Here is an 18,543-nt window from a genome sequence, read left to right on the forward strand (position 1 = left end):
ACCTACTGGTTGAGCAAAAATAAATTAACGTTAATCTTGCCCACCTGATACGCAGAAACAGAGCAACCTCCTCGCCACCTTTCACGCCTTTCAAATCTCAGCTTCTTGTTCGAATTTTTCCTTTCCACTTTAAATGATGAAGCAGTTGCATCCTGGTGTTGTATCCGATTCAGTTCCCCTTCACAAAACAATCAAGTCCTCAGGAGTGCATTCACTAGCAGAAACAGAGATGTAACTTGTGAATGAGGAGATGGCCACTCAGATATTAATCAGAAAGCTCGACATGGCATCTGTTCACTGAGAAAGTCCGACCCTTCAGTAAAAAGAGCCAATCAGCGATGATATCAGAACCGGTTCTGGCGAATTGTGCTACCTTGTCGAAATGTCCTACCGTACTGCATATTTTTAGGTAGCGCTCTACATAAAACTGTAGGTAGGATATTTTGATGGCTTAAATTATCCTATCAGAAAATGCTACCAGCACTTCAAATCTATAGGTAGGATAATTTGATAGCTTAAATCTCTTTATCAGAAAACGTTAACAGCATTTAAAGAGTACGTAGGATATTTTGATCGCGTAAATCTCCTTATCCGGGGGATAAGTAATAATATCAAACTGAGTCTGTACTGAATTAACATTAAAAACGCAACACAACTGTAATGCCCGATGGCAAGTAATTAAGCAGATGTACGATGGATGACTTCAACTCCTTTTAATGATAAGCAACCACCAGGAAAAGCAGGGTAACAACAACAACTCTACATCACTTCCTGTCTATTTTCTAGCTACCTCTTGACTCACCCTGCTGGCGGATCTGAGGTATTGCACAATATTGCACTGAACACATTTTCTCCTTTTGTAAAAGATTTGTTCTTTTGCACAATGAACCAACAAAAATACAATACCCAGGCAACTGGTAACCATGACAGTGTGAACAATAATGTTAGGTTACAACATAAGGAATTATCTAACCCTTAGTTTAACTTTCAGCGGTAGAGGTGGTATAACATCTCACAGTTCAATTATGACTATGTTACCTGGCTTACACTCACTTCTTAGGCATTATGCCTTTGATATGCACTCAGCTTCCACTTAAGTAACAGTCTTTCATCCAGTCAGGTGGACATGTGACTCGTTTGGGTTGGGGTATGTGAGCCAGTTCTGGATGATTTTCCTGTTCCGGTGTAGCGACAGTGGGAAATTGGATCAGATGAGAAGCATTCAACGTTCTTCCATCATTCAGCGTGTAGGTGCTTGGACCTACTCTCTTAGCAGTTGTCATGGGGTCACTGAATTTCTTATGCCCTTTAGGAACATGCAAAGGATTTCTGACCAGCACACTGTCTCCTTCTTGAAACCAAGGAACCTGAGCACCACGTTTGCAATCTGTGTACACCTTCATTCTTTGCTGGTGGTGAGACACCTTGTGGCGCATGGCAGTGTCAGTTTGCGGAGCAGAGGAAGAGTGTGGTAGCACAGTCAATCCAGTGCGCATCTGCTGCCCATAAAGAAGCTCAAAGGGCGAGGCACCATTTGTGGCATGAGGTGTAGCCTGACAGACATGCAAAAAGTCAGTGACTACAGTTTTCCAAGATTGGTTCTGCTGGATGGCCAGCTGGATTGTGTGTTTAAGCGGTTGAACCGTTCAACAGCTCCTTTGGCTGCAGGGTAGTAAAGTGAGGAACGGTGATGGCGTATTTGCCTTTCTTCTAGGAAAGTAGCAAAGGCAGCTGATGTAAACTGAACGCCGTTGTCAGTGACGATACTCAGAGGGTTGCCGTGTCTACTGAAAACGTTAGACGAAAATGTTACTACATTGGAGGTAGTCACAGTGGGAGTAAAGGCCACCTCAGGCCACTTACTGTAATAGTCCGTTAAGGTCATTGCATATCGACAGTCCCAAGCACCAGTCTCAAATGGACCTACGATGTCCATAGCCACTTTTTGCCATGGGCCAACTGGAACTGGCACAGGCTAAAGAGGAGCAGGGTGTAGCTTAGCTGTTTTGTCATTCAGCTGGCATGTTTGACAAGAACTGATTGCAGCATTGACCAGTCCATCCATTTTGGGCCACCAGTAGAGTTCACGGAGCTGCTGTTTGGTGTGTACAACACCTTGGTGACTCTTGTGTGCAATGGAAACAATGAAGGAACGAAGGGCAATAGGCTCAATCAAGCGAGAGCCACAGAACACGAAGTTGTCCTTGACAGCAAGTTCCAATCGAAGCCTGTAGTAAGGCAACAAATCAGAGTCCAGACCTTTGGGTGAAGGAGGCCAACCCTGTGCTATTTGTGCCCGCAGCTTGCTCAGCTTAGAGCATTCAGCAGAAGCAAAATCCAAGTCAGCAGCTGACAGGGACCTGGACACAGTGGAGAGAAGAGCAACCACTTCTGGTTCCACATCATACGCAGATGTAGGAATGTCAGGCAAGGGCAGGCGAGATAGGCAGTCAGCTGGAACATTCTGAGAGTCTGGACGATAAACCACATCATAATTAAACGACATGAGATGAGCAGACCATCTAGCAATGCGCATACCAGCACGGCCAATACCCTTAGTAGTCAGCAGGGTTGTCAGTGCTTGGTGGTCAGTTCTTAAGGTGAAGTGACGCCCCCACAGGTAAGTACGCCACCTCCCTACTGCCCACACGCAGGCAAGGGCTTCTTTTTCTACTACAGAGTATTTTCCCTCAGCAGCAGAGAAGCAGAGCAGCAGAGAGGCAGAGAGCCGGTGAAGCACAGCTTGCAAGGTCTTGTCAAGGGCAGACATGTCCGTTCCATGGATGATGACATCATCTATGTAATGCTCTACTCCTGGCAGATCAGCAAGGATGATGGACATTTTTTTCTGGAAGGCAGCAGGGGCGGACTCTAGACCGTAAGGTAGCCGACAGAACCTAAATAAACCCTCATGGGTGATGAAGGCTGTTAGATCACGACTGTCCTCATGTAAGGGTACTTGGTAATAGGCACTGGCCAGGTCGATTGTTGAAAACACAGTAGCCCCCCTTAGTGAAGAAAGCAGTTCATCCATATGGGGCAAAGGAAAAGAGTCCACAATTACAGCCTTGTTGGGCTCACGCAGGTCTACACACATACGGATCCTGCCCGATTTCCTCTGTGTGACAACAATAGGAGACACCCAGACAGAGGCATCGATTCGTTCTATGACACCAGCAGCCAAAAGACGGTTCAGCTCCTCTGACAGCATTCCTAACAGAGAAAGGTAGTCGCCGCAGTTTTTGCCGTACAGGATTTACCGTCTCATCAATTTTAATGCGGTGAACAAAGTTCTTAACACAACCAATTGGAGAAGACATAGCAGTACACTCCAACACTGGTTCAGGGGCAGGTGGAGCATGGCATTTGTCAGGAGGCTGCACTCTATTGCCTGCCATTTGTACCTGTAGTAGTGACATCAGATCTCTGCCCATAAGCAGAGCTTCATCGTCCACAATAAAGAACTCGGCTGCAGCCGTGAGGCCATGTAGAGACACATTCGCAGACAAGCACCCCAGTACAGGAATTTGAGATTTGGAGTACGTCACAAGCCTGGCTGTGGGTTGTGTCAGCGGAATGTAGTTAAATTGATGCTGGTAGATTCTATTTGGCAGAATTGACACAGATGATCCAGTGTCAACAACCAAGTTGACCAAGCAAGGTGGTGAACCCAATGCTGAGACTTCCACTGTACATGTAATTTTGTCTGGTGCCTGTGCAGATTTCTCTGTACAAAGTACTGTAACCTCTGGTAATTCAACTTTACGTACCTCTCGAGAACCTGTTGGTGCAGCACGACACATTTTAGCAAAATGCCCTGTTTTTCACATTGTCTGCAAGTCACTTTTGCAGCAGGACAGTTCACGGCATTGGCCAAATGTCCTTCAGATCCACAACGAAAACATGCTTTCCTCTTTCGTAAGGCAGAAGAGAAACTGGCAGTATTAGCTTGCTTCCGCCTCGGTTTACGTCTGTTCTGTAACTGCACACTTTGCACAGGTGTAACGTGCTCATCAGAAGAAATGGTTTTAGCCTGGCTTATAGCTGCTTCGATCTGAGTAGCAATGGTCACTGCTTTATCCAGTGTAAGATCAGGTTCTAGTAACAGTCTCTCACATATCCGAGGGTTATATGCATGCTCCAGCAGCTGATCACGAATCATTTCCTCTGTACGATCACCAAAGTCACAGGTCACCACAAGCTCACGCAGGGTAGCCACATACTGTAACACTGTTTCTTGTGCTCCCTGAGCCCTTTTACGAAAGGCATGGCGTTCTACTACAACATTAACTTTGGGTGTGAAGTAGGTTTTTAAAGCAGCCACAGCCATATCATATGTAGTACCTGAGTTAGGCAAGGCATAGAAAATCCTCTGGCCCTCTGTCCCCAGACAGCGAAGCAGAACCGCTCTCTTCCTTGAGTCAGGCCAGGCATCTCCCGTTGTATTAATGACCAACAAGTAGTTGTCAAACATCTGCAGCCACATTGGAAAAGGCACCGCAGGCTCACCAGGACATGGGAGGAAAAAAACTTGGAAAAGGCACACTGGCAACTGCCATCATCAAAAAATAAGTCACCAATCAAGAAATATATACAAACATCCTAACTAAAATCTCCTAACTAAACATCCTAACTAAAATCTCCTAACTAAACATCCTAACTAAAATCTGTATGATCTTTTTTCTAATAGCGTTTTAAAAGCCACAGACACTGCAGACACAATCTCCACCCTCTTATTAGGCTCGTGTGTTAATGATGATGAAAACTACTCTTATTGACCAGGGTGTATTTTGGTTTGGCAAATTATTCAGTAACTGCATGAAATAAATGTAAATTTTTATTTTATTTATTTATTTTAATAATTTTTACAAAGCAGATCACTGAAGAGACGCCATCTGTTTATAGTTTATAGCCCAGATTTATGGAAAAATGGGTCGACTTTCAGTAGACAAAAAAATTGTTGAGTTCAGCTTTTTCTATTATAAGGGTTTAAAATTACATTGCCCATCTATTTGACTGGAAAGAAGACAGTTACAGCTACTATAGTTACACCCACTTTTTGAATGTAGCTTATGAAATATGAAAGAATTATGAAGAATATGACGAAGTGCGTTCTGGAACCACCGGTGGTCTCAAGGAGTTGAAGAGGTTAAATATTACGGTGATGGTGGTGAATAATGAGGAGACAGAGCCTTTGGGAAATGAAACTGAAACTGGAGAGCAGAGATGCTCTGATAAACAGCGCGATATTCTTCACTGTATTCTTAACTTGACGTTTATAGCGCTGCTGTTTTGTTTGACCTTCCTTTTACATCAGTAACGGTAGGTAACGTTAGCTGTCTGGCTAACTAACTTATTATTTTGATTATGTGTTCCCCTTTCAGCTGTGCGCGAATGGCCGGTTGCTAGGTAACAGACATGACAGTTGATCGTCACTTCCATCAGGTAAGTTAAGATTTCCTAACGCTGTAAGAAACGATTCCTAAATTAAGATAAGTCTTATCTTGAACTGACAAAAAGGTTGGACGTTTCTGTAGTACGGCCCCTGGCCTCAGAAACATGATTGCAAAACGCCAGAGGGCGCCCGTGAGCAAGTCCTCCACGAATGTGTGTGAATGGAGCTAAACGGCTAAAAGCGAATTAAAATAGTTTCTAATCAATTGTCCAGAACTTTCCTTTAATTTTAGAAAGTAGGATGTATTTCACTAAAAAAGCAAGGAAAACTTACCTATATAGTTCCTTTTTTCTACAGCAAACGGGTTTTGGGCAGCAGGAGGCTAACATTACTGCTACTGAGTGCTGACTGATTGGCGAGTGGAGCAGCTCATTGGCTGTTCCTGCTCACTGACATCATGAACGTGAGGCGCCGTTTTAAACCCCTATAATTCGAGTTGAAAAGCACTCAAAAATATAACAGCAGTGTTAAAATGTTTCACGTTGTTCTTTGTTCAGAAAATAAATATATTCTTTTTTACATTTAAAGTCATTTTAAAACTATGATTTTGCACAAATGCTCCATATTAACCCATTCATTTTGGACTCGCTCGGGAGCGCCCTCTGGCGTCTGAAAAACACGCAAGACATAATAGAGTGGTGATTCTCTTCTCTACAGCTGTGTCCCAATTCAGGTGCTGCGTCCTTTGTTGCATGACGAAACGCCGCTCGTCCAGTTATTTTAAAGTTCTTTGAAGATGGAGCCAGAAACTTTGACTGTAGTTTTTTAAAAAAATTTAATTTATTAGAGCTGGATATGATTTTCTGCTCCTTGCTCCCTAAAACAAAATGAAACGTTTTAAACCACATTGGCTTCTTTAACATTTCGGCCTTCAATCGCAGCCACCGAAGGATGCAGCCCCTGGATTGGAACGCGGGGTACTCTTGCGATATTCATAGTATTTTAAATGCATAATTAAGAAGATCATGTTGCCATGTTGGTGGCCAAGCTGTAACTCTGTGCCGCAACTAGGTAAAGTCCCCCCACTCCTCATTGTGGGGATCAGCACAAGCGCAGTTGCCCAAACCACATGAAAAATCACATTTTTTGTACCTTACTGAGCCACAATCTACAAACTTTCTATGAGCTTTTGTCATGTTTTACCTCTGAGTTAAAATATGTTTTTGAAACAGTAATTTGGCCTTCAGTTTCAAATATTTCGGTCTCTCCCCAAAGAGACAGGAGTCTGGTGTTGTATGGCTTGTCGACATTGCAAAGATGGCCGCTGAGTGAACAGACTTTCCTCTAGGGACTTTGACTGTATTCAGGTGCCTAAGCTTCTTGTTTGAATTTTCCCCTTCCATCCTCACCTCAGACACTAAAGCAGAACTGCGGCACGATTTAAGGTGGAATGGGAAAATGTGAATAGAAAGCCAGCTTCAGCCTCGTCAACTCCCAGAGGTCTCGCCACCGTTCTAACGCCCTTGCCTGATCGCAATCTTTGTTCTTCAGATCTTCTCCTCTTTGGCTGTTTCTTGGCTTTTTCTCCCTCTTGACAATTCAGAATAGCCCTTCCCCTTCCCCTGACTGGAGTAGTGTGGTGAGGTTCGGTCCGAAGCAATTTGTTCATTTCCCATTTACAAAGCCAGGGCTGTGTACAAACACCGGATTTGATAAAAAAGAATATATTGTGCCTTTAAAGCATTTTTCTAGATAATGTCATGCAGTATCAGAAACCACTTAAGTAAGACTTTGAGACATTATAGAACAACTTGACATCATGATGATTTAGGCATACGTTGTACAATGCAAATTGGTTGTTCCATTACTTGTAAGCCACATTAGCATAACAGCTTCAATGGAAAACTAAAGCAGTAGACACTAAGCATGTCGTGACATATCAGCTCCACTTAGGGTAAGGGGGAAAATTGTACATTTGATTTTCCTTTAAAACACAATCCAGTGACATTATTGAATCAATATATGACACTGTACTCTGTAAATCAAGAGTCTTACAGCAACGATACACATCTAACTGTGTAGAACTAAGCTCATTTCAAGTTTTAGCAGACATAAAATAAGGCAAAAAAACCAAGAAGCAACAGAAAGGCCCAGGCAAGGAAAGTATACTGAAATCCACTTTATTTCACTCATACAAAATAATAAGAATGTTAAAAGTTTTACATACAGCCTCTGAGCAGCCAAACTTTACACACCTGGAGGAGAGAGACAGCCACAGAAAGAAAAGGGGCGGTGGGGATAAGGGGTCTGGCTCCTCTCAGCCCAAAGAACATTAAAACCATTTAAAAGATACAAGACCAAGAATATAGTTGATATAAATGTGCATTTACGTCCACAGTTGGTTGATAAGAGGGCCGTAGGGCGAAATGAATCTGAGTGTTTGTGCATCATGACTGTGTGCAAAAGAATGCACGCATGTTCAGTTCCTAAAAATTCCCCATTCAAGGAAAAAAAAAAGCAAACTAGTTCAATCTTGGCCTGGTTTTAGCTTATAAATATAGAGAGATTTATTCAACATATGTCCAATGTTAACTGAAATGACAATGAAAACCAATGGGGGGGAAAGTGAACTAAAAATCCACATATTTTACCTCATGTCTTGTGTAGTTTATGTTTAAATCATAAAATGTGAATTTAAAAATGACAAATGTGTAGAAAGACGTCTGCAAGTTGTAGGTATTTGCCCCATACAAATTACACATCAACTACACATTACTCACTCATTAATGCACAGATTTGGGCGGCACTCAACACGCAAGCCCTGACCTATTTAGCTTCAGCCAATTGTGCAACATTTTAGGTGGTCAAGAAAATACATCTGCTCAGGTCCGACTGATAGCTTCAGAGATGACAATTCAACACCTGTGGGTAAAGCGCTTTGGGGCTAGTGTTCCTTGTCTTGCTTATTTTCTCTTTCTTTTAAAGTAGACGAACTTGAGTATGAAAGTTTATAACACCCTGAGCTAAGACGAATCAAAGCACACTGAAAAATGAGTGATATGTCCTGGAAGTCACAGAACGGCAGCGTAGAACAGCAAATAGGAACGGCAACCTAAGAGAATAAAGTGGTGCAAAAAAAAGGAAGAACAAGAGGATCTCTATGCCAAAAATCACAAAAAGATGATGTCCTTGCTTGGGGGCCTTTTTCCAAAAAAAGAAAAAAGAAAAAGAAAAAAAAACAGGTGAGCCAAAAATTCAACAATTATCTCGTTTAACCAGCCTGGATAAATGCTCCTGTTGTAATCTTTCCTCAACAATAAAATAAGAAATTTTTAAAACAAAATTAAAACAGACAGCTAATATACAACCTATACCTCTTGCACTGTGGCTGCAGTCTTGCCAACGCCCTTTTCTCTCACTAGTAAGTGGACGTTTACTCTGTTTTGTCTCTGTCTTCAGTTTCCATCCGTTTTGCGTTTTGCAGCCAAATAAGAACAACTTAAGAAAATTAATGTAAAATAGTGGGCGAGGGTAGGAGGAAGGAGCTAAGAGTCGTAGTCTTCATCGTCGTCGTTTTCATCCTTGTGCGGCACCGGGGCTGGAGGGGGTGGTACAACCCCCATGACTGAAGGGTGGGGGACAAAGGAGCTGATGGGCATAGAAATAGTAGCCTGAGGGGTGCCCATGGGCATGGGCACGTACTGACGGGGCATGTCTTGGCTGGTAAGAGAGGACAAACAATGGAGAAAAGAAGGGAGAGAAAAATAAAGCTGTCAGAAGAGTGGCTTTAGGTGAAAGCTGGTGGTCACCAACTTTTCTTCTGGACATTTAACTTTTTGCAAGCAACTCCAGCACCATTCTGAAACAAACCCATCAGATTCAGTTCAACCACTTTTATGGGCCTCAACTTTGTCCACATTTGATGTGCAAAGGGTTTTTCATCCTTAATTAACGTTGCTTTTAAAAGGTGCAGTGTGTATAATTAAGGAGGACTAATTAGCAGAAATGGAATATAGTATACAAAACCATGTGAATAATCACATGACAACAAACTGTTGTGTTTTTCTTGGCTTAGAATGCACCTTTCATATTCATATCCATATCTGGAGTGGGTCTGCCACGTTGTGCAACCATGTTTCCAGAGTAGCCCAGAATGGACAATCCAAACACTGGCTCTAGAGAGTGCCTGTCATGTTTTTATTCTGAAGTGGCAGCTTGAGTTTGGTGGCGCTACAGCACCGGTTGGAAGACATAAAGGAGAGAGGAATCAGTGGTTACCGCCAGTGCTGGCAAACCATTTTGTATTGTGAAAAATTTGAGAACCCAAATTTTGACAAAGGGAGGATCATACTTATTATTTAGCACAAGAAAAAGCAAGGAATATCCATCATCAAACAAGTGAAAACATTAAAGAAGCAAGACAAAATCAGGACAGGTGACTGCAAGCAGAAAACCTGACGGCCACTAGAGGTTCTACTACATGCTTGAAAAGGGAGGGGTGAGGGAGGGGCATTCAGTGGGTTACAATCTGCAACCTTACTGCTAGATGACACTAAATTTTACACACTGCACCTTTAAAAGCCTGTAATCTATTAGTTTTATCTAACATTGCATTGTTAATGTTTGTAGCCCTTGGAGTGGTATCAGTCAAGAGTATGAGCTTGCATTGCTAATGTTAGCACCTAACACTAGAGAAGCCACTATAACTAAGCAAACTTTGTGACTTTTCCAGCTAATGCTAAAGCATCAGTCTCAAGAACACCACATATTAAGGGGTGCATGATTTATTCATGTTTTATATTAACTCAGCATTTGCTAATTTCATGCAATTTAATAATCTAGATTAAAAATGCAATTCAATAAAAATAAATGCATTTACATATTTGATTCTGCAGACATGACAAACATTTGTTGTAAGAAAAATGCCTGACTGCTCATATTTGTGGACTACTTGAACAGATGGATCTGGTGAGTAATTTGAATGGTAACTGATGTTAAAAGTTTCTTTTAAAATAAAGCAGCACTGAGCACTTATTTTATTCTTGCTGCTATACATGACAATATACGTATGTACCTGCTCAAAAGCAGGTGTGCATTTACGTGTGTGTACCTGGGGAAGTGAGATGGTGCCTGGAGATTTGTGTTGGGTTGAGAAATTTCCTCCTCCTCTCCATCTGTCTCACTGTCTTCAGAGTCATCCTGACAAACCAAGCCAAAAACAAAAAAACCTTAGACCAATGCAACAATGTTAGACCAAGGTTCCGATCACTGTGACACAGTTAGACCAATGTTAGTCACTGTAAAACAGATCAACACAGACAGACCAAAGTTACAATCACTGCAACACAGGTAGACCAAAGTTACAATCACTGCAACACAGGTAGACCAAAGTTACAATCACTGCAACACAGGTAGACCAAAGTTACAATCACTGCAACACAGGTAGACCAAAGTTACAATCACTGTAACAAAGCTAAACCAATGTGAAGACCTGTGTAACAAAGTTAGATAAATGTGAAGACCCCTGTAACAATGTTAGATCAATGTGAGGACCAGTGCAACAATGTTAGACCAATGTGAAGACCATTGTAAGAATGCTAGACCAAAGTAAACATCACTGTAAAAGTTAGACCAATGCGAAAACCCCTGTAACAACCCCTGTAATACTGTTAGACCTATGTGAAGACACCTGTAGCAACGTCAGACCTATGTTAACATCCTTGTAGTAACATTAGACCAAATGTGAAGACCCCTGTAACAATGTTGGACCAGTATGAAGACCACTGCAACAACGTTAGACCAACATGAAGACCATTGTAACAATGCTAGAACAATGTAAAAATTACTTTAACAATGTTAGACCAATGTAAAAATGTTAGGCAAAAACTAGACCACTAGAACACCTTACAAGCTCTCTCCTTCACATTCAGGGGTGGGGTGGAAATTTTTAGGCATACCACAATAAAAATAAAATACTGTATAAAAAAATATTTATTACTGTATATTTATTAACTTGGCAATACAAAAGTTTTATCCTAATAGTTTCCCAAGAGACTAAAAGCATTATTCTACAGAAACTTGTTGAGAAATATCAAGTGCCCACAGTGATGCAAATGCATTTACAAACATCACAGCCAAACAGTAATGGCCTCAAGTCTGGTGAAACATTAACAAACCTCAAGAGTCAAAAAGTGAACAGGCTCTCTTCCGGCTCAGGGCTACATTTAGAACAGACAAATATTTTCTGTGCAATAACCATTTATAACAATGAATACACCACTAGTATTAGTCCTTGGGCTGAATCTGGACCTTAAGCTAACAACCATGAGGCTGAAACGAACCAAACAAAAACATTTACAGACAGAAAACAAAGACTGCATCTAAAGTTAAGTAAGTATGATAACTTCTCTGTAAAATAGCACCACAGCAACAAAAATTGTTTCAGGCTCTCTTGGTACACTAAACGTCAAGACTGTCCAACAAGATGTGTTATCACTCCTGACTGACCATCTCAGATTTTCTTCAATGTGCTCCATAATTAAATGGTTCTGATGTATACAAAGTAATTCAGAGTGGTTTGATATGAAATGCTTAGTTCTAGAAAAACACACCAAATCAAGAGGTGGTGATAGGAACCAGACATCTGAATGCCTCTAAAAGCTCCCTCACAAAAAGTTCTGCCATAAAATGGTTATGAATACAGTGCCTGATACCTGATTTTTTATAACAACGGTTGTGACCTAAAACATATTTTTTTAAATCCATTGATGGTGGACAGGTTCATGGTGGGTGTTGTAAGGCAAAAGAGGCCCCAAAGAAAACTTTATTTATGACTCAGTTTTCATTACTATTTACCATTAAAAACATTACATATAAAACCTCAGAAATACATAGGTTCACTGGTGGTTTTGGACAGTAAAAATAACAACTATATTTGGTTCATATACATGACCCCTGGTTTCTGTCACTGTGAAGAAAGTTTTTCTATAATTCAGTTTTTCACATCAAACCACTCTAAATGACTTTGTATAAACCTGAATAAATGCATTATACAGAAACGGTGGACAAGTCTGTAAAATTCACAGAAAGCGTGTAGCATTTTGTCAATAAAAAGAAGCTTTATGAAGCGGCTCAAGATGCCAATTTCATGTTTGGAACATTTGTTGATTAAAACATCCTCTTTCCAATACGTGTAAACTATTTTGGGCACACGATCAGCCATGGGCAATATGCATTAGAATTATGAATTAGAAACATTACACTAGAACCTTATTGGCAAAAGAATACTGTAACAAATACCAACATTTGAAAGATTGCAGTGTGGAGATTTAGAGGGTAATGAACAGAAATGTCCGCAGACAGCATATAATTATGAAACCCATGCACCTCTTGTTCAGACTCCGTGCCTGATAGTTTCTTGTCTTTGCCTTTGGCACCTGCTCCTCCGTTCTTGCGTCCTGAGCCAGGCTTACGACCTCTGCAGGAACATACACTGCATTTCAGTACAACAGCATCAAACTCACAGCATCTAGCTTCCAGAACTGCACTGCTTTATATCAACATAGGCAACAGTACTGTCTTCTGCTACAGGGCCAGTGGCTAGCAATGTTGCATCCTGCCGTTCTGTGCCAGCGCAAACTCATGTTTGTGGCATCTTTTTCATTTGGTGCGCTGCTAAACCATGAAAAGGTAAAAATTATGAAAATTACAGTAGGTCAGCAACAGCATCTTAAATAATAAAGTTAATGTAATGAAGCTGTTCAAAGTTTAATTTATAAAGTAAGTTTATTTTAAGGTCTTACAGGGTCCCACTGTAAGCAAGGTCTTGGACCCCTCAATACAAATCTATAGAAATAAATAACAACTGTACAGCTGCAAAAATAAGATTGTTACTTAATGTTGACAATAAACAATATGTATAATGTTAAACATTTAATGTTAAATATTGTCACACTAATGACTGCACTTTCCCACCAATTAATCAAAATCATAATGGACTGATTAATCAAATCCTGATTCTACTAGCTGACGATATGGAGGATTTGGCATTATATACATTTTGGCCTGTTTTTGGTTTTGAAATGATGACAAATAAAGCATCAAAAAAAAAAAAGCCATAACCTGAAGCCAATCAGTGAACTCCTATATTATTATTATCTACTATTATTATTATCTTTATGGGTTTAGTTTTAATGTGTTTTGTAATTAAGCACTTTTTAATGCTGCCTGATTTTTATTTTTGCCTTTGCTAGAAGCAACTGTGGATGAAAATGAGCCATCTGCCCAAATGTGGCACATTTACATGACAAAACATTGATGCTGATACATGTGTGTCTCTGTTAAATAAACTATATATATATATATATATATATATATATATATATATATATATATATATATATACACACACACACATATATATGTGACAAGACTGCAACAAGACTGCGAGGGTTAACCTGCGTGGGATCTTCTCTGCTCCCTCAGCATGATTCTCATCCCCCTCTCCCTGCATGTCCGGCACTGCGGCCACCAGGTCCTTCAGGAAATCAAACTGCTGCTCCAATTCGATGCACTGTTTCCTGCGGGCGAAAACAAATACAAACTTCAAGCCAATCAGTGATTCAGTAACACTATTTCTTCTTTGATGAGTAAGTTCAAGTCACTTACAGATGTGAGGTGGTCATAGTTTTGGCGTTCCGTGACTGAGTAACATGACAGGCTTTTGTCAGGAGCGACTCCAGAAAGAGCTCAAGTGCCCGTGCTCAGGTGGGTGTCAAGGAACCAACCCAGCCAGTAACATCAACTACAAAGTATTCATCCAATAGACCGCCAGGAGTCAGTCAACTGCTCAGACATCACATTCTTGGTCGACTGGAATTCTGCCAGTCAACTAATTACATTTATTTATTCATTCATCTTTAGCTTATTTGGTTATATTTACAAGTTAATTATAGTTAGAACTGGGGCTGGCAATATGGCAAAAATATAATAACTTTTTACTTGACTAGTCATTCTGAAGTTTAGTTATTTTTAATAGAGAAAGAATAATATGTCATATACTGCACTGCATTAAATCGAATCAAACTCGAATATAACTGCATGTTTCATTACGCAGTGTTTTTTAACTGCTGTCAACAAACTCAGCAAAGCATACTGTCATTTAATGTGTCACTTTATCATGATAACAATAAATATCTTCACATTACCCACATCTAATTTGGACTGTAGATATTTCTGCATGGTTTAGGGCACTAGGGTGTAGCCCATGAGTCACCAGATTATTTTAAGCACTGGTCTGTTTAACAGTCAAAAAAAGTTTATTATCGTGATCGTTCGACTTTTAGTAAACTAAGAAAATCATTGGACGTTAGTAAGAAAGCCTATTTGATCACAATCAGAGACAAGCACGTCAACGCGTGTTGAAAAACACCCACACAGTTTTGTCTGTCCACTACAGCTGTAAAATCTAACAGATGTAAACTGCTGTATAAAATGAGAGATTCACTGAAAGAACACTGAGAGGCTATAAAACCGAAAACTTGTCCAATATAAACGTTTAAAGGATACAGATTATTACAGGAACTGCAGCAGCTACTTTGCCTATTTCTTCATCTGTCTGCATGATCTTCTTAATCCTTGCCTGAAAAAGAAAAAAAACAAAAACACACACACAAAGATTATAAAAGAAAAATGTATGTAAGTAATGCCTGTTTATTCATTTTAGGCAGCAAAGAAAAGCTGAAATATTAATTGTTTTAAAGTTTTAGGTGGGAAAATTTAACATAAAACACAGAGCCTGTGAACTGCCTGTACTGCACTGAACCGCCATCAGAAGGAACCGAACACCTGTGTGCTGTGACATCACACCCACAACTCACTGCCAGTCTGGCGCAGCACATTCAAACATTAAGCTAGAAAAAGTGGATATTCTTATCTTTAAGGCCAAAGTAATTGGCCTGGGCCTCGATTTAGAGGCCCAATTGTTCAGCCTGAGCCTGTACAGGAAAAATGTAGTTACTGAAATGTGAACGTTCACGCCTGTGCAAAGAAAAACGCCAAGCCCAAAACATGTTTTTGGCTGGTCAGAGTCCAGATTTAAAGCCTACAGAGAATATCTGGTCTCACATTAAACACAAACTAGCTTGGCAATGTAACTGTTTAAAGCCACCAATGCTGGGTGGAGCAATCTTGACTTTTCTTTCTGTGAAAGGTTGTCTGCAGGTTTTCCCCCAAGACTTCAACGCTTAAAGAAATCAAAGAGAAAAATGATTTCATGCTAAGTTACTTTATCGATTTGTTTAATGACTTGTTGTCACAATACACAATATACACTATTTAATTTCGCTGACGTTTGATAAGTTTGAACAGAAAAAAAGAACCAGTAGTGCCACATTTAAAAATACTCTGAAAAACTACGTCTACAGTGATTCTGTTTCACATACTCCAAGGCACTACAAGCAATTAAACATTTTATGCTCTCCTTGTAATGAAACACCAAGTCCGTCAGTGTTCTTTAACTACTGATGACATCCATGACATACTTAGACAAGCATAATGTAGCATGATAACAATGAACTACTATCACATTGCCCACTCCTAGTTGAGACTATTAAAAGCTTATTGTTTTGCCATTTGCACTTTTTTGCACAAGAGTGTACATTCAGATACAGTGTAACTTGGTTCAGTGTATGCACCATAAACAAGACATGGACTGATATAAATTCTAGGGATCTTGACCAAGACAGCTAAGCCTGATTTATCAATAAATAGTAGCCTAATAGATGAAACGCGCTACACAATAACACCTATCATACCTTCTTTGACCCGAGAGGTGGATGATATGGAAAAACGTCATATTACGATACTTCAAGAAGATTATGAGACACAACGTCACAATGTCTTTTTTTTTAGACACCTCATAAGTTAGAACAGGCAAGTACACATTTTAAAAATACTACCAAAAACTATGAATTTAATCATTTGTATTCAGCATATTGCACACTGCGCTGCACTAAATCCAATTAAACTGGACTAATTATGCTCCCTTTGTAATCAAACATGCAGTTGGTAAGTGGTTTTTAAGTACTGATATGCTCAGAAAATCATACTGTGTTTAATATGGTATACTGTGGTTTAATTTATCATGCAAACAATAAATACTGTCATACTGCCCAGCACTATGTAACAGGCTAGAGATCATTCCCATCAGTCGGATGATGAGTCTGGCTCAGACTAAGAGGGATTTCTAAGAGAGACTCTAGTTGTGTCCAAGCAAAAGAGTTTTGCTTTTAAACTAGATATAAAATCACTGGACAAAGACAGCAGCATCAGGACGTAAAGTCACAACAACAATAACATTTGCTAATAACCATAACAGTAGTGATAATAACAACATCAACAATGACGATAAAACGGAAATGTTATAACTCTTCCAATGTTTCATACGAAGCCCTGCCGGTGACATCCTGTATAAATAAAAATAATGCGTGGACACGCCTTATTAATGCGTGGGAACGAGATCCTAATGCGTGGCCAGGACTTAGTAAGGTGTGGGAATGAGATGATTAAGTCGTGGCCACGACTTAGTAAGGCCCATGCTTTACTAAGTCGTGGCCACGACTTAATCAAGCATGGGCCTTACTAAGTCGTGGCCACGACTTAATCATCTCATTCCCACGCCTTACTATGTCGGGGCCACGCATTATTTTTATTTATACAGGATGTCACCAGCGGGGCTCCGTAGTTTCAGGCAGTTTAGCTAACTTACAAGTTGTCAAGTTTTTTTTTTCCATCAGAAAATGTAAACATACTTTACTGACTGTTTTCTTGAACTAACTTCACCTGGACAGTCCCACTTATTTTACGATTAACTACTAGCAAAGCAGAAACTGCGCTGGTCCTTTGCTGTCTAGTATGTTTCGTCTACTCAGATTAGGTTGTGTTAAAGTAATAAACATTATTTACTGTGTTAAACCTGGAGGGAAGCTGGTTATCCCACTGCAACACGGAGAGAGCTAACCTAGCTTAGCAGAGCTGAAACGTTAGCGGGCTAGCCCTTCGTTAGTCTAGCTAAGCTCACTCACATTGTACTTTACACATCTACCGGCTGGCTATATTATAAAACTAACCCCGCCATAGGTTACTTCTTTTACTTATTTAGCTATCTCGCAAACAAGCTGTTCTAAACAGTGTTTAAGGTGGCTGAGTTAGGGTTTTGAAGGAAGCTTTAGCCAAAACAGCTAACCTAGCCTAGCGTGTTTACACTGCTCTCATTCATATGAATGTACTGATCTGCGCAGCTCTCATTGAGTATATTTCACACCTTTGAACCACGTCTCAGACCGGACTCCGAAAACCAGTCCAAAAAGAGTGTTAACGTCTCGCTCACTTCATTCAAGGTGGGCGTTTGGTGCTAAGGCTAACGGTAAATGTTATGCTAACGGCTAAGTGGGCTAACGGCAGCGCCTGCAGAGGCTGAGCTGCGTTAGCTTAGCTTTAGCCTTAGCTTAGCGGGTCAGTGAGAGTAAACTTACCGGAGGAAATCTGGCGTTATATTTCTTCTTTTTGCTCGGCATCTTTGTTTTGGGTGTTTCTGCGCGACTCAGCTGAAGAGTTCTGAGTCTGACTGATCTCCTCCCGCCTGTGAGGGCGAATCCAGAATGATTTTAATCGCAATTCTAACTGTAATTTGAATGTTTTGGCTCGGCGGCTCCTTCGCCTTCTTCTTCTTCTTCTGCTGCTGCTACTTCCAGTCCTGCAGCCGGATCTCCGGATCTCGCAGGGTCGCCGCTTGATCTCGGGCTGTGCTCCAATATACGCTCCGTTGTGTTTTGTTTGACCTAAAACTGATACGATGGTGAATTTAGGAAGATACCATTAATAAAATTGCTTTTTAAAATTCTGTATTCATATTAAATGGCAGAGGTTTATACAGACATCGTAGGTACTGATATTATTATAGCACTAATATTGTTCATCAGCCCATCCAGTATGGTTCAGATTGGGAGTGGGCCTGCCAAAGTGGAAGGTCACTCAGGACCCTCGCGTGTTCATTCACAAACGGAGCCCCTGTTCTTTGGCTGCTTTAATGTTTTTCAGCTGAAATAATGTTATATAATGTTATTGTTATACAGCTGAAATACAGAGAA

At 40.5% G+C, this 18,543-nt stretch overlaps 1 protein-coding gene across 1 annotated transcript; it reads right to left on the reverse strand.

Moving 5' to 3' along the window:
• Window positions 1–8,674: 8,674 nt before the first annotated feature.
• Window positions 8,675–18,143, reverse strand: drap1 (DR1-associated protein 1 (negative cofactor 2 alpha)). The gene is made up of 7 exons (XM_036583187.1): window positions 17,929–18,143; window positions 14,963–15,035; window positions 14,063–14,156; window positions 13,852–13,974; window positions 12,782–12,872; window positions 10,506–10,594; window positions 8,675–9,115 (listed from the first exon to the last, which is right to left on the reverse strand). The coding sequence occupies exons 1-7, from the start codon at window positions 17,968–17,970 to the stop codon at window positions 8,941–8,943; spliced, it is 687 nt and encodes a 228-aa protein (XP_036439080.1). The 5' UTR covers window positions 17,971–18,143; the 3' UTR covers window positions 8,675–8,940.
• Between the last annotated feature and the right edge of the window lie 400 nt (window positions 18,144–18,543).

The sequence above is a fragment of the Colossoma macropomum genome, unplaced genomic scaffold (genome assembly GCF_904425465.1).
Source record: "Colossoma macropomum unplaced genomic scaffold, Colossoma_macropomum, whole genome shotgun sequence".
Classification (NCBI taxonomy): domain Eukaryota; kingdom Metazoa; phylum Chordata; class Actinopteri; order Characiformes; family Serrasalmidae; genus Colossoma; species Colossoma macropomum.

Bases quoted from the DNA above. Each gene is read 5' to 3' on its own strand.
- drap1 (XM_036583187.1), bottom strand. From the start codon at position 17,970: ATGCCGAGCAAAAAGAAGAAATATAACGCCAGATTTCCTCCG. The intron at 15,036-17,928 runs GTAAGTTTACTC...TTTCTTTTTCAG, and splicing joins ATAACGCCAGATTTCCTCCG to GCAAGGATTAAGAAGATCAT. The intron at 13,975-14,062 runs GTAAGTGACTTG...TTTCGCCCGCAG, and splicing joins ACTATGACCACCTCACATCT to GAAACAGTGCATCGAATTGG.